General features: G+C 42.7%; 1 protein-coding gene across 1 annotated transcript in view; it reads right to left on the bottom strand.

Moving 5' to 3' along the window:
- CDK15 (cyclin dependent kinase 15) overlaps positions 1–15,891 on the bottom strand; it is a 33,937-nt gene extending 18,046 nt beyond the window's left edge. Inside the window, exons 1-9 of the mRNA XM_029086487.1 lie at positions 15,772–15,891; positions 14,679–14,828; positions 14,432–14,529; positions 13,771–13,850; positions 10,061–10,155; positions 9,213–9,275; positions 7,119–7,242; positions 6,443–6,563; positions 1,759–1,852 (exon numbers count right to left, since the gene is read on the bottom strand). Coding sequence (XP_028942320.1) covers positions 1,759–1,852; positions 6,443–6,563; positions 7,119–7,242; positions 9,213–9,275; positions 10,061–10,155; positions 13,771–13,850; positions 14,432–14,529; positions 14,679–14,828; positions 15,772–15,891 — 945 coding nt within the window. The remainder of the gene's footprint in view (positions 1–1,758; positions 1,853–6,442; positions 6,564–7,118; positions 7,243–9,212; positions 9,276–10,060; positions 10,156–13,770; positions 13,851–14,431; positions 14,530–14,678; positions 14,829–15,771) is intronic.
- Between the last annotated feature and the right edge of the window lie 534 nt (positions 15,892–16,425).

Below are 16,425 nucleotides of genomic sequence, written 5' to 3'. Positions count from 1 at the left end.
GCCAGGGATAGAGGTGGGGGATGGAGACTGCTCAAAGCGGCACTCGCCTCTAGAAGAAACATTGGTGAAATGACAGTCAGTGAGTCCTGATGATTCAACAGGACAAACACATTTCCTGGGGATTTTCCAGCTGTATAACTATAAGATGTTTGAACCAACAGTCCTATGTGGAGATAAGCACGCTGGGTGACATAGACTTATGCACACAAATGCAGAAGGTCTCCAAACCAGTGCAGGGTGCCTCTGTTATTAGTACATGAAAGGAGCTGACTATTAGAAAACAGTAGGAAACCCCATTCTGAACCTCGCACTCGGCAAAATACCTCAAGTTAGGCATCGAAAGCCTCTAAGGAGCTTTGAAATCTTGGCCTAACACAGAGCCTCATTCCAGGCTCTATAATAACATAAAACCTTCTGTGAAAGGCACTAATTATTTCATGGCTCTTAAAGCTTCCTCATGATTTTTAAATAAGATTTTTTTGCCTTCTATAGCAAATCCTATTAATCACAGTATTAGTTATAATTCCAGAGAAATGATGATAGGGCTATAACTCTCCAACTGCAAAACCACAAGAAATGTATCCAGAGATTTCAGAGCCATAAAGTGGAAGGATAACCTTCCTTCACACTCTGGGAAACTGGATGCTGCCCTGGCTTTGAACCCTGTTAATTGGCCAAGTATGGAATTTTTTTTTTCCTCAATAATTTTTTTTCCCACTTTGTATGAAAGAGAAATTCAGCATTTGTTTAAATGGGCTGAACCCAAGTCTAAGAACTAGACCCACTTGTCTGTCTTTTTATAACATTCTAGCTGAAAGCAGAGAGGAAAACTCTACCAGGAAAGACTGTTTCTGTATGAGGGGATTAAGAAAGAAAAATCTGATTTACACAGACTTGAGGCTATAAAGTCCTTTCTCACCACTTTCCAAACTTCAGTTTTCTGTAGTTTCTTCTTTGAAAATCCATGTTTGGGAAACACTTTATGCAGAAGACTACATCCCGGGTACCAGATGTGAAAAGGCAGACAACTACGGCAAAACCCAATAGGAATCTACATGTTGACCTTCCTGAAGAGTCAGTAACAGGGTCAGCAGCGAGCAGTAAGGAACATACAGAATCCGCTACTGCTGGCAACTGCCTCAATTCCACCAAGCTGCACTAAGGATATGGCTCTGTGTTTCAGTTTCCCCAGCAGAAAAAATGGCTTAAGAGGCTCCTGAACATGTCTGCTCTCACTCACTGCTGCCTTTATAAAGTAATTTCACACTTTCCATTATGCCAAAGCAGTCTCTAGGGCTGCATCATAAACTGGATGATACAAAATGTTCCAAGTTAAATGAAGAAGGATCTCTGAAAAACCTCAGGGTCTTGCCATTTTCAAGGTAGTTTAAGAGCAGTATTAGAGCTCGTCTGTGAGAATGTGGTGTGCTGTATCCTACAGCAAGTAAAGGATTTGACAAGAAGGAACAGAATTTGCAGTACCTGCACACTTCTGCCTTCTTCAATTTGATGTCACTTTAATTGGCTTTAAATTTTTGATGAGATGACAAACATCAAAGGAAAGTCATTTGATTTACTCCTGTGTCTGTAAGAAATTTGCCAAATATAAAATGGGCTACAAACTCTCCTATGAACTTGTCAGATTGGACCAAATTATTTCTGCTATTTACAGGACCTATGCTTAGGACTTCAAATTTAAGTAGGGGGCTGGAACAACAAATTATTTTTCTCTGCCATTTCAGGGTATATTTTACTCACCGCCCAGATCTTTGCCAGCTGTTCACGAGTGCCAGAAGTTCCTGCAAATATTGGCTGGCCCTGGATCATTTCAACAAATACACAGCCCGCACTCCTGCAAGAAACCCAAGGTATTAACTCATTCACGTACATGACATATGTAACATGATTGTTTGGACGGGCAGGGGAGAAAGGAAGAGGGATAATTTTTGGAATGGAAATTTAGAAATCTTGATTTGTAAATGCAGAAATCCTAATATAAGCTGTAAACCCTATATATCTATTTTGCAGCTCAAGTCTGAAAATTACCAGTTTGATGTGCAGGTATTGTATACCCACCTCATGTCATCTAGTGAGAACGTGTGTGTGTGTGAAGCAAGGCAGGATGTAGGGTGTCTGTATATATGTAAATAAATACAGGCTTCAGTGAAGGCTGATATACTTTTACAGTATGGCAGTAGGCAGGATATAGCATTTAACTGGATGTGGTCAAAGCAATTTAGGTACTCTTGATTTGTAGGGAGAAGAGAATGAGCTTTATTTGTTTTTGGAGCAAGTGATCCTGACTTTCACCCACAGTTTGGGTTCTGATATCCTAGCTACAAATGGCTATTAGACTGGCAACAGCAGAAACTTGCTTGTGGACTTGCTACAGCCCCCAAATGAGGCAGAGGCAACTAGACCTTCTACAGAGATCCTTTCTAATGAACAGTGCTGGCTGTGCTGTTTCCTAAATTGAATTTAAGACACTGAGGATTTGGGGACACAGCTGGCGGTACACAGCAGTTACTAAAGACAAGGGACTACTAACAGTGAAAGTGCCCTATAAATGTGGTCCTTGTGACTTAACTGCTCTGCTGCAAAGGTCTAAGGCAACAGAGTTCATTGCAGACAGAAAACCAGATCTGCTACGGTTTCTGTTATTGCTGAGAAGGCTTGAAATCCAGACAAAGCAACAAATGGAAGTAAGAACTAGAAAGCCGGGGTTTTTTCCCTAGATTCAGCTAGCATTTGTTAAGAATTACTCATGACCAAGTTCAAAAATTCAAATCTAATGAAACAGTCTTTTCACTAATGGGCAAGCTGTCAGTTTGAAGAGAGGAACAACTTGTGGGTTGTTACAAATGCATCTTCTGGTAGAGCTCTCTTTTGTATTCCTGGTTTATTCCCACTGCCTCTGAAGCCTTTAAACCTCAGTGTCTCTAATAAAGACAAAACTATCAGAACAGTCACAACTGCTGGAAAGGAAGGGCTTTTTGTTTCCTGTCGCACAACTCCACTGACCAACTGCCTTTAATTCCTGCTTGATACTGTATTGATTCATCAGTGGCAATTATGACTTTCTATCTCCATGTGTTTCCAGATGAAATATGCTTTTCTTTACAAAGAAGGCCAGAAGTACCTAGAACAACTGATGTATGGGCACCTGCCTCTTTTCACAGGTATTTTTGTCCATCTGTTAAAATAGGACTTTGGAAACTAGTGCTAGTCATCAAATTAGCCTTTGAATAGAGGCCTCAACTTTCCTTCTGAGATACAGGATTTACAGTTAACTGCTCTGACAGCATTATGAGGATCCTTCTGTTAATGAGGATGATTCAAAAACTTTCACTTTTAAATATTTCTAATGATTTAGACCTAGTGTCATTTTCTTTTTCCCCTTTTCCTTCTTACAGCTCTGATACTCATTTCCAAGGTCTTCTTACCCCTTCAAGTTTCTCAAAGGATCTCAGTCCCATATAGCTGCCCTGAGAAGAGCTAGGGCAGAGGGAGGGGTCTTTCAGGAAAAGGCCTAGACATGATGTTTCAGCATGTGCTAGTTATGCAGGCGAATCAAGACAGTGACTGCTAAAGTACCAGGAGAGGTATAATTTGTTACAGGGATATTTAGTGAGCATAAACTGAGCTGCTTCAGACAGCATGGATGCATCTCCCTGCAACTCCTGGGGCAGGTCTGAACACTGCACTTACTCCTCAGCTTGCAGTGCTGCATGACACAGTGGAGAGATGACTTCATCAGATTCAAGAGCTAAATCTCTGCAGCATCCCAGAGTTCCCTTTCTCCAGTTTTTCTGGCATTGGGAGATTGCAGTTTTATATTTAACCAGAAATATATCCTTTCTCTTGTTCCTCACTGAGCATGGTCTGTACAGTGGAGCCCTAGCCTGTATGTCCCAGTTTGGCATAGTGGGGCAATGCTAACCAGGCTGGGGAGAAGGCTGTATTGGGCCTGTCAGGTCCACGTTAAATGACTGCACAGAAACTTCTTTTCTACATTAATCTTTCTGGGATGATTCCTGTGATTTTTTTTATTTTTTTTTTAAATGGAAGACTATAGAAGGAAACCCTTGAAAAGAACTGAAACCCTATTGAAAAGAAGACATGACTTGAGGCACTCATGATGTTAGCAGCTACTAGTGCAGCACATCCATAAAGCTCTTGGTGTTAAAAAAATAAAAAAAATCTTTCTGATATGCAGTGTAATCTCCCTGAAATGTTAGTCTCCCTGAAATCCCTTAATTGAATCTTCTAAAGTACTGAAGAGATAGTGAGGGAGAAAGAGAGAGGAAAAAAAAAGATACAGAGAGATTAAAGCAGCTTTTCTAGTTAGTCCAAGAGTGAGCGAGTCTCTTTCTGTATCTCTTCATCTATTCAAGGCCTCATTCACTTCCCATGTGCCTCCCACTGACAGTATTGCTGCTCAAGCACACTATGCATGAATTGCCATAATGTTTTATTTTGTTATAATTGGTTTCTTTAAACTAAGGCTTTAACACCCACTGTCTCATGCCATTACCAAGGGCATTCTGACCTGCCTTCATGTAAATTGCAGCATCCAAAAGACATAGGGTTTTTTTTTTCCTTTCTTCCCAATAGACAAGTAACATCTGTGTGAATTCACATTATTTCCTAATAGACAAAAATTGCACTTAAATGCAGTGTACATCAAGATAATAAATGACTCTTGTTATAGGAAGTTACTGAATAGAGCTCACTGAAGTACTCTATTCTCTCAGCGTGACATCTTTCTTTAGGGCAACCACTTTGAGTGTTGTTATTATAAGGAGGCGTTATAACAAAGGTGCCTATAGTGTGAATGTAGTTCAGTGGGACTGGAGTATTGTGCTGTTAGAGCTGGTCAGACTGCTGGATGGGATCTTTGTATACCTCTCCTGTGTGGCATTACACTAGAGCAGAGTTTTGTAGTGGGGATGGATGTTGGTTTTGCACAGGCAGAAATGCCAGGCTTTCTGTGTGTAGCCAGGCCTTTGGACAGGGGTCAACTTTTCAGGAAAAAAAAACCAAACAAGCTTATACCAGCATCTGCCTAATACAGGCCCTACAATCTGCTAGGCAGGCATCTTCTTCAAACTCAGCAGATATTCCTGAGAGACTGTCTGGAGGGCAGAGGTGACAGGTAGTGGGGGAGAGAAGACAGGACTATTTAGACTGGCTTAGCAGCTGGAAGCCATTAGAATTTAGCAAAGTTTTCCTCCTTGGAGAAATCTTTAAGCAATTAAATTAGCAGCAGGCCTAGGGAAGTGAACAAACTAAAAACTCCTGTTTCCCTGAACTGCCCTCCAGACTTAGGCCATCAGAGTCCCCCAAAAGCCGCAGATCTCTGGAGGGGGATACAGCCTGAGAAGACCTGGAGCTTTGCAGTTGGTAAACTCACCCAGCCCTCTTCTTGCACATTCTTCAGCCTGCTGCGCTCCCACCCTTTCCCAGCCTTTAACTCTGCAGAGCAGTTAAGAAAAGTCCTGGTGTGATAGGCACAGGCAGAAAAATAACTGGTCTGAAGAAAGGGTGAAGCAACAGTAGTATCTACAGATGTAATATTGCCCAGAATAACGGTGGTCTCCTGCAACTTCATGAGCTGCGTGTTGTCCATGAGTAAGTCAGGACTGTGATGCTGGAAGCAAGCTCAGACTGGTGCATAAGTGATCCAGAAGACAGATCAGCCCCAGGGCTGAGCTACATGTCCAAGCCAGCCCAAAAGGACCACTGGGACCCCTGTGAAGCTCTCATCCTCTCCTGGTTTCTGCATGCTCTCTCCCTTCAGCTCTGTTAGGGTACGGCTTGTTTCCTGTGATTCCCAGCCACATTAAGATTTTGGGACAGAGCTAATAAGGTAACAAGGCTTTAACAGAATGCAGCCCTTCTCCTGTATGAAATGCAGAGTACATCTGAGATGTGTTCTTTGAGAAGAAGGACAAAGTATCACAGGAATAATGAAAATCTCAGACACCTTTCTCTCTCCATATCCATTCAGGAACCCTTTAATGCCACATTTTGTTACCAATGCCAAAGTCATTGTTGGTGCAGTTGTGGATCCATTCCAAAGCCATTGCTGTAGAGAGCTACCACTGACTCAGCCGACCACATAAATACAGAACAGTAAGTGCATTAAGCAAAGGTGTTCTGTTGCATGACCTGCAAATGCTTCATAATGTTACCAAATGAGATGTACATATCTCATAAATATTATCAGATAAGGTTTATACAAATCCATAGTTGAGATGTAGTGACATCATTCCCAAAAACTATAAACCAGCAGTACAAAACTCCTCACCGCTCACATATTTTCTGCTCATAGGTGTTATTTCCTCTACTTATGACTGTACATACTGTAACTTGGTTGATTTAATTCACATAAAGATAATTTTTCCCAAGGGACCCCAGATGCTTTGAAATTGTTCAGTACCAGATATCTAGATCAGAAGAATAATCTGTAGCTCCAAGCAACACATCAGGAGGACGGTACCAGAGTGTTACAACTTCAGAGGAGTATGTCTGTCTGGGGATGGACTTGGCACGAGCAAGGCCTAAAAAAAAAAAAAAAGACTGCTGTTTTAGGACATTCCTTCTACTTGTACAATGCATAGATTATAATAATTGGAAACAGAACATTATTTTCTCTTGCATCTTTAAACATGAGCAATCTCAATGCATTTTACCAGCAATTGACAAACTGTATCTGGAATATACTTCTGGGGCAGATCAGATCAAGCAATATCCTGTTTTGCAGGGCTTTATCATTTGTGACTGAAGCAGCCATCCAAACCAATGCCAAGAAAGCCTTTTAATTGAGCATGTTGCTGCGGACTCTACATGTTACATTATTTTCTGAACAGAGAGGGGTTGATTCTCAATTATCTTGAACCAGTTTTATGTGGTGGTAATTGCTCTGACTTAAATGAGGTTACTCCCTGCATCTATCAGTATAAATGCAAGAAAGGCTGGACTGACCACAGAAATAGTTTCCTGAAGTTCAGTAAGAGGTTATGCTTCTGTGCCTTAATTGGCTGTGGATACAGATCTATATGCATGCTAAAGCTCTGGTCTGAGCAGATATATTAGAAGTATCCAAACTGACTCACCAAAGTCGGCTAATTTGAGCTCACCAAGGCAACTGATGAGCAAGTTCTGGGGTTTCAGATCACGGTGAAGAATGTGTTGTTGGTGGATGTAAGCCAGGCCACGCAAAAGCTGGAACATGAAGAGCTAGAAAAAGCCAACAAAAAACTGAAATGATTTTGTGTGACTTTGCATTGTTATATTAACTCTGAACTTCAGGAGAATGCCCAGAACAAAGCAGAGACAAAGCAAGTAAGAAACCAGTAAAAATCTAGTAGAGCTGGCTGAGGGAAAGAAAACTGTTGTGTGGGGTATGACTGCCGTGCAGCTTTCTGAGGTTTTCGGGGTGGAATACTTGGACTTTAGAAATGGACTTTAGAAATGGATTGCAGGAGCAAGCTCAAGTAGCCAAAACACAGACCCGGCTTTCAGAACAGCAGATGCTGTGATTTCAGTGTTCAAGACAAAGACATACAGCCAAGCAAAATGAAGGTTTAAGGAGCTGGAAGTTTTGCCCATTTGAGCAGCTGACACCAGCAGAGGGAGTTCTGCGGCCGCTGCACACACCACCCCTTCCCACAGCATAAACTGGACCAGTGAACTGGCTGACTTGACAGTGTGAACTGTTATCTTCAAGATGGGAGAAAACACAAGGACCTGATTTGAACAGATATAGCAAATAAGATATGATGAATGAAGTAAGCAAGCAAGAAAGAGAAAGCAGAAAAGCAAGCAAGCAAGCAAGAAGTATCTAACTCCCACCACCATAAGCAGTGTAAATAAGCCTGAGGTAAAATAACTTGGGCTGAAACAAGGTATGAAATTGAGCAGTGGAGAGAAACAAAACACAGCAAAAGCAATTAGACTTCACCAGAGAAAAGCTATTTTTCAACAGAAACTTAATCTGAAGAGGAGGAAAAACAGTGACACCCATAGGTCATTTTTTGTACCAGAAAAGTGTCCCTGTAATATTCTGCACACTTGCATCATATTCAATAGGAATCACTCAGAGAAAAAACAAACAACATTTGCCAGCAGAAATGAAGCAAGCTAGATGACCCTCCTAAAGGAGCAGTAAATCGTTTCGCAGTTCAGTTCCTGCTGACAATGAGGATTTTGGACAGGAAAACAGAGCAGCTGGCTAGTTTTTACTCACAGAAATGCCAGTGAGTACATGTTACAGCCATGTACTCCATGGTCTTTACAAGCCTGTCTGGTAGCAGAGCCCTTGAGATCTGTGCCAAAACAACAGCACTGCATCTTGGATACATCTGAGCTTTTAGGATGTTTAAAATCTGGGGCCCCAACAAACTTCATTAGAATTGGTGTTGCTTAACAACTATCTGGAAGAAGATGTGAACAAGGAGGCAACATTTGAAGATGACAGAAGTATTTAGATTAGCCATGATAAGAAGTGACAGTGAGAAACTTCAGAGAGATCTGACAAAATCAGATGAATAGGCAGTTTGATAAGATACAAAGCTATTATTGACAGCTGTAAGATAAATTAACTGAAGCTGCTCAGGAAAAGGACTCAGGCATTCACTGAGGACATGTGCACTGAAACCTGAAGTCAGTGTGCAGCAACAATCATGAAAATTAATTAAATGTGAAGATGTGTACAGAGGAGAGTAGGAGACTATAACATCAATCTATAAAGTAAGGGTACATCTTCACCTGTGCTCAGGTCTAGTCAACCAATCCCAAAAAGCTGTAGTAGAAACAAAAGGGATTTAAATGACTTTAAATATGAAGATACTTCCAGGTGAGGGGAGAGTGAGATTTGAGAGTTTTTAATTAGAGAGATAAATAATGTTTTCTAATGATAAGAGGGTACAAATTTGTGTAGAGACAGATTTGCTTGCCACAAGATGTCATTGTTCACAAAAGCTGAATATCCTCTCGTAGGCTCAGAAAATGGGAAGAGGAACTAACCGAAAAAAGGCTTTGGAGACTGAGAGGGAGGTTGTTACATCTTTATCAAAGGCAGCTTTTCTCCAAAGTGTTTGTCATATATGGAACAGATAAATATTAGTAAGCAATTTACAGTGACCATACATAGTGGAAAATAACACTTCCTCATACTTAAAGGGATACTAGTCTTTTGAGCAACTCACCATAACATTGCACAAGTGAAGTCCTCCAGGATGCTGGCCCATGTACTGTGCTAGATCTGTGTGCTAAAGAAAAGAGGAGAACTTGAAGCAAAGCTATTAGTGTGAAATGCTTCTACCAACAATGCCTCTTCTGTAAATGGAAAAAATAGCAACTACTACAAAGGTGTCGCTCTCACCTTGGCAAACATCTGACCTGATGCAGCACACATGGATATGTGTAAGTGCTGGATTAAATTAGGGACCTGGCTGACCTGTTATCTCACCCTAGCAGTTTATGACCTGAAGCTGGTAGTAAACAGAATTCATACTTGTACCAGAATTAGTCATAAAACTGCAGTAAGAAGACATAGCCTCTGTATTTTCCTTATAAGTTGGTTGATAGCTATCAGCAAAAGCAACAGAAGTAGCAAGACTCATGCTGAGAATTTTTTTATTGGCATCCTGCCCTCCCCATGAGAGCAACCCCCAGCTTGGTCATGGTGAGCCACTGGGGTCAGTGCCAAATCTGACTCCAACTGGGAGGTGAGCTCATACCGTTGTTTCCTATCCTTGCTGTGGCTCAAGAACAGTACTTTTATTGTGTTGTCAAGGCAGAAATGGAGGTAAATAGTGTTTGTCACTCTAGTGGCGACAAGATGTGGAATCATTTTTGCATACAGCTGTCGCATATACAGAAAGAAAGGAGTAAGGCTGTGTGGCTGGAAAGCAGGAGATCAAGAAGTAAAATCAGTCATCGCACTGAAGGATTACAACTCATTTCTTCGTAGATGTCTCATGATTCAGTAAATTAATTATGCAGCCACTTCCCAGTACTAGCTCCAGAGGAAGCTAGAAACAGATCAACTCACCATATACTCAAAGACAAATGTTAGTGTCTCCTTGGTCTGGATAATGTCATGAAGCAGTACAATGTTGGCATGTTTTAAATGCTTGAGAAGAGAAGCTGGGGAAACACAAAAGGAAGATCAACTTAACCGCTGCTGCTGAAAGTGGAAGGAGAAAGAACACACAACAAGGCAGTGGAAGTAAAAAAGCTGTTAAGAAATAGTCCAAACTTGGCAGTTCTGTAAGAAGCAGCAGCTACTGAGTCTGGAGGAGGATGGAACAGGTCCTTAGAGAACCAAGCATCAGTGCTCCAGGCTTGGCAGGAACCCGTCCATCTCTCAGAGGTGGGATCTTGCCTCTGTCAGAAATAGCAGTTCACAGTTCCCAGCTGTCAGCTCCTCAGCTGAGGATAAATAATTTATTCAAGGCAAATACTGAGAGGCAGGGGCTAGGAGCTCCCAGAGCCAGAATGCAACACCTCATGGCCTGTTACTGAGTTTCTCATCCTTCTCCCATCCACCTCCTGGCACGTACCCTCAGCAGGGCTCTTAGGAGATATCTAGGGAAAGCTGAATTTCTATCAGCTTCCAGCTTCACAGTGTCAGGGTATAAAAATCTGCCAAAAGACATCACTGTACATGAATTCTACAGCTGAATTCTGAATTTAGCTCTGTCCTTTTAGCTTGGAGAAAGCATATTGGTTACTACTCTGGTTTAAAACTCAAAGAGCAGAGATGGTGAAGTTACTGAGTGAAGAATAACTTGTTTGTACTGATACAACTCTGGCACATTTTTTCTTTTGGCCTAACCATCTAAAAGCATCATTGCAACTGTGTGGCACTGGTCCTTAGGTGCTGACATGCCTTTGCCAAGCCACAGCACATCTAGGGTGTGGTGATGGAGTGGGCAGCGCATGGAAGAGTCTCTGCCTCCATGTAGACCACAGAGCACTGACTGATGCTAAAACAAATGCTACAGCTTTCTGAGCCTTTCAGCTTTGCATTAGGTTTCTTGAGATAGAGCAGGCTCCAGCCGACACACTCATGAAGGCAGCTTCTCAGCAAAGTCTCAAAGATAGTCTTTATGGGGGAAGAGCATGCACAGCTTCATCATTTGCCATTTGTTTGAGACAATAGTTGCTGTAGCTCTGTAGAGAGGAGGGATGTAGGGAAGTGGTGGAGCTGGAATTGCTGTGCCTGTAGATCCCTGGAACTACTGAAGAATCCAAGCCAGCTGTTATACCAAAACTGTGCACAGACAGAAGCCCCAAAGCTCAACAAAAGCAGGGGTCCCTGACTCCAGATTTTAGTTCATCTTCTGACATAGCAGAATAGCCTCAGAGCCTCTCCAGACTCACCTTTCCCTGCCAAATTAGTTTACTGTCAGACCACACAGTGCTACAAATTTCATTCAGATAAAGCATGGGCATATAATCTCGTTTCTGCTGAATTAGCCAAAGCACACAATACAGAGCTTGGGCCAGCCATGGGAGGCCAAATGAGTTTTGGTCCTGGATAAAAGCTGGTTTTTGTTTTTCAAACAATCTGCAAAAGATATTTGAAGAGTTTCATGCTGACAAAGCAAATTTGTACTGGATTAGCACTTTGCCTTTTGTGACCATAACAATTTCACCTGGTTCTAAAAGCCCTACAGCCAGACATACTGTATTACACAGCTGTGGCCTAAGCATATGTCAATACTGAGACTGCTGAGCAGCAAGGGATGCCTGATTCAGCATGACTTCTGGAAACAGCACAGATTGTAAATTAGTTCTTGCACAGAGCTTGGTGCTGCTGCAGCTAAACTGCCTCTAGTACTGATGCTAGTCCATTTAGCTACCGCCAGTATGTTTCCAGTGCATGGCAGTATGAACCTTAATCCCACTCCACATTGTACCTAATTGCCTATGAACCCAGTAAAGATACTCTGGCTAAATCCAGCCTTCTGCAGAAAGGGGCTGCTAACCTGGCTCTCTGGTACCTCAACAATCCTGTATGACCAGAGCTGTTGCTCTGGAAGAGCAGTGCAGAGGGTCCACAGTAATAGGGAGAATTCAGCCCCTGTGCCTGAATCCTGCCTCTGGGAACTGCTCCTCACTTGGTCGCTTCTACAACCCCTGCTGGGGTGTCAGGTGCTTCTGCCAGAACTGAGCTTTAAACACATTTCATTTCTCTGGGGCTTCCTGAGGTGAAGTGGCTCTTTGTCAGAGAAGTGCCATTACTCCAGGGTAGCAGGGAATGTACCACGTTAATAAATCTTGTGCTTTGTTTGAGCTACTGACTTACATTGTAAATTTGAGATGTCAGATGCTGCAAAGCTCAGCAGTACACAAAAGATCTATTTAAAGTAGACCTTTCTTAGGATCACCCTTGTTCTCTCCCACAATGAATGAAGTTAAGGCTCTCAGCCTGTCCAGTAGAGCATGGTAAAGGGGTGCTGATCTTTAGAGCGTCATTAGTTCTATGTAGATAAAGCTTTTAAGGCTTAATTTACTGGTGGGCTACAAGTGTAAATGCAGAGCAAAAGCACCACAGCAAATGCCTGTATAGGAAATGGTAACACAAGCCATTCTGTAAATAGACATATTTAGGTATCTCCTTGCTTTCACCCAGAATCGACTAAGGACTTTATAAACTTTCTTATCTTAATTACACTGTTATAAACCTAGAGTGGGTCCACTGACCTCTCTCATTATTCTGAGTTGAATATGGTATCAGAGTCCTTCTGTGCTCTGGCTGCTCTGTGAAAGCTGGCATACCTGGTTCCTAACACACCATTCCCACAGTGACAAGATCAACCTTAGTTTTGAACTGCAATAAAAGGTAAAAACCAAAGTATGTGAGACCGCTTACATTGATAGCTCTCACTAATACCAGGCAACAGACTGGCACAAAGGTTGCTTTTTTATGTGTAAGGAAGAAACCAGATTATGATCCTCTTGGGATTGTAGAGCAGACGAAAATAGAAGCCTTAATCAACCAGGCAATTTGTGAACTTGGTCTGTAGGGACATGTAAATACATTCAGCCAAAATCAAGCACTTAAACAAAAGCATTTATTTCTAAAAGAAACTGAGAAAGCTGCAGACATTTTGCCCACTGCTCTACAAAGTCGACTGATAGAAAGAATTTCTCACCAGCCTGAAATGATAGATGTTATTAAACACCAGTTTTATTGAAAGCATTTCTCTTCAGGCTGGGATATGTGATGGTCCAGGTATCAGCTGCCATCACACAGGAAAGTGGCACTGTTTATAGTAACAGCAAGCAGAGACCCTGGTGCAAAGGGCACTTCCAGTTTGCACTTCCAGTCCACAACTGCCTGATGCAACAGTGGCAAAAACTGCTGTGCAGTGGTAGTGTATAGAAATGGGAGGGAGAAAGGAATTACAGAGCAGGTAGCAGGCAGGAGGTGTAGGAGGGCTTCTACACTGCTAGAAAGTACATGGTCTGGCTGCAGCCAGCACTTCCTTTTCACAAGCTCAGATGCATCCATCATGAGGGAATACACCGGCGTTACAGTTCCCTCTGGGTCCATCACGTGCTCACCCAGCCCAGCACAAAGACCTCCTTCAGGAGGGGATAAAGACACTGACAGTTCTGGGAGAAGGACAGCCAGCACATTGAGTAGGCAAGAAGGGACTCGGGAAGATGTGACATGGTTAAAACAATTGCTCTTCAAGAATGTTGTCCCTCACTCTTCACCAATGTTTGAAGAAGCTCTTTATGTCTTACCTTCCCGAATGGCTGTAAAGGGCACTCCCTCCTCTGCCTCCAGCCTGATCACTTTCAATGCCACCAACTGGCCGTTGATCCTGTCAGGTCAGAGTGGAAGGTCACACAAAGCACATCAGTGCTTGGCATGACAATGTTAACAGTCTCCTGGAGTGCTCCACACTTACCCAAGCAAAATTTCTATGGCTCACTCCCCAACCTAGTCTAAACTCAGAAATGTATTGCCAACCACCTCCATCTTGTCTTCATTAGCAAGGAAATGGGAGCCAGCCCACCTGGCTAGAGTAGCACCATTCTGCAGACCGGGTATTGCTAGAGTATGGCTTCAGGAACTCCATTTTTTCCATCATGCAAGGATCCCTCATTCCAAGGAAAACCCTCACTCCCTTCCTGGTGCAGCCAGACAATCTCCTGGCATGCAGCTGCAGAGCAAAGTGTCCTTGTGGAGCTTCCATGGCTGTAGTGGAGGAGTTCCCTGAAAAAGTGGGATGGGGCTTTGCAAATATCCTGGTTAAAGGCAAAGCTGGACTTTTGATTTGCTTTTTTCTTCCTGTAAGTACTCTAAATTGCCCAGCTTCAAGCTCATCCTTACAGATTCCTGTAACAGGTGTTTTCAGCGGGCACTGGGAAGACAATAATGGCACTGGTGGTCCTTGCTCACCTGCTGATCCCCTTGTACACAGTTGCACAGGATCCTTCACACAGCTTCTCTAGATGTACATAGGATGTGGCAGCTCCAAAGGGGATGCCTTGTCTCTGCTTTGTGAAGAAATTGGTGTGTGTTTTAGATTGCTGGGTAGAACAAGAAGCTACTAGCATGTCGTTCAGCAATTAAATACTGATTCATGGCTGGAATAATCATAGGATGAAATACCTCCTGTCTGGCTCTGTGGATGCTGCACACTCACCCATTTGAACCTCTCCACAACATCCTGCTCCTGGAAAGGACTGGTGTAACTCCAAGGCCTCTGCCTCCTGCACCTCCAACTCTGGAGCGTGTGGAGCCACGGGGACTGCAGTGAGGGTAGAGGAAGGGGTGCTCTGGTTACATCTGACAGCTGGCACAGGTAAAGAAGGCAAACTACATCACTGGCAAACCACCATTTTACTGACATAATTCTTTCTTTCCTCCTTCACTGCAGTGGCTTTGAGTACTTCACATCAGTCACAGATCTCCAGTATAGTTTCTCAGTTCCTTCTGTAAGGGGAGCAACTGTCTGTATGTTCCTATGGGTTCCTACTGTGGTAAGTGGGAGCGCCCACTCTGAGAACACATGCAGATGAAGCTGCCTTAACTGCAGAGGACACTTCTACCAGTATGATTCTAAATGCATGTTATTCTCTCTTACCCTTGATGTATTTGTCTCTAGATAACAATCTGCTGGAGAAGGGACTAAAAACCAGATGCAGGAGTGAAATTTCAGGAAGTTCCAATTTATGTCTTCTCCTCCTTAAACCCTGCCCTCCCACCCCACATCACATTGAGCGTTTCTCACCACTGTATAATTCAAACAGCCTGTTAATTTGACCCGTGCAGCGTAACAGAGCCATAAAACTATAAAAATAAAACTGTATAAAACTGTAAAACTATAAAAATAGTGGTAAGGGATGGCAGGCAGCCTGCAAGTTCCTCCTGAGCAGCTACATTGGATGGGTGCCTGCATTATCATTTGACTCAAATATAACAGGATTTGTAATCTATGGCATGCTGCCTCCTCCAAAACTATAGGTTGTTGGCTCCCCCCTCCCTGTTTTACAATTTCTCATTGGCATAGAGCTTGCTGGAGTGCAACCTCCACCCTGTTCATCACATCAAAGGCATTTATTGTTATCTAAGGCACGCACAGAGTCCTCTTTCAGTAGCTTCACAAACCTAAAGCTGCAAAGTTTGATGCTGTCTGCTTAGAAGCAAATGTGAATGTTTTGCACTGCCACAACAAGTGGAAGAACCCAGGCTTAACCTATCTCAATGCACAAGTATCATGGTGTGATATTAAATACCTCTGCTGTAGACACTGCTTCCGTGTGCTGAAGGCCTTGGATATGTTGGGAGCCCCTTCTCTCTGAACAGCAGCTGCAGCATCCTGGTCTGACAGCACTTACACACAACAAGTCTCCCATGTTGTTGTCCTGATGCAATTAAAATGTCTCCCTTTTTTCTCCTTTGCCCCTCCTCCTCCCTCCATCCATAGTAACAGTTCGCATGACTCACATGAGGTCTCTGCCTCAAGCAGTCTTGTGATTTTTGCAGTTTTTCTTTGAAAGTCCAACATACAGTGATCCAAATTCACCCCTGGAGCTGTTCCATTGATTTCAGCTCATTTGGCACATGTCCTCCAAAAACAGCCAAGATTTTTTCGTAACTAAAGATGGAGAATTAAGCAAGAAATCCAAAGTTCTTGTACAAAGTTCTTTCAGTTAAACAACACTTAGTGTAATATGTTAGGTAATAAAGTGATAGGTTTCATACAGGAACAGACCTTGACTTCCCTCCAGGTCTATAGCAGTTACTATTCTATATGTCATTAGGCTCTAAGTTGAGCTACCTGAGCAGCATGGCTGGGTTGTGCTTGCTGCAGGAGCTGTACGTTGGCTGTCCTTGCTTTGGTACTTATGTTCTTAGCCATGTGTCCTGGTTTGGCTAGGATAGAGTTA

The sequence above is a fragment of the Antrostomus carolinensis genome, unplaced genomic scaffold, assembly GCF_000700745.2.
Source record: "Antrostomus carolinensis isolate BGI_N321 unplaced genomic scaffold, ASM70074v2 scaffold15288, whole genome shotgun sequence".
Lineage (NCBI taxonomy): Eukaryota > Metazoa > Chordata > Aves > Caprimulgiformes > Caprimulgidae > Antrostomus > Antrostomus carolinensis.
The sequence above is the reverse complement of the archived record's forward strand: the minus strand, read 5'-3'. Positions and strand labels throughout refer to the sequence as shown.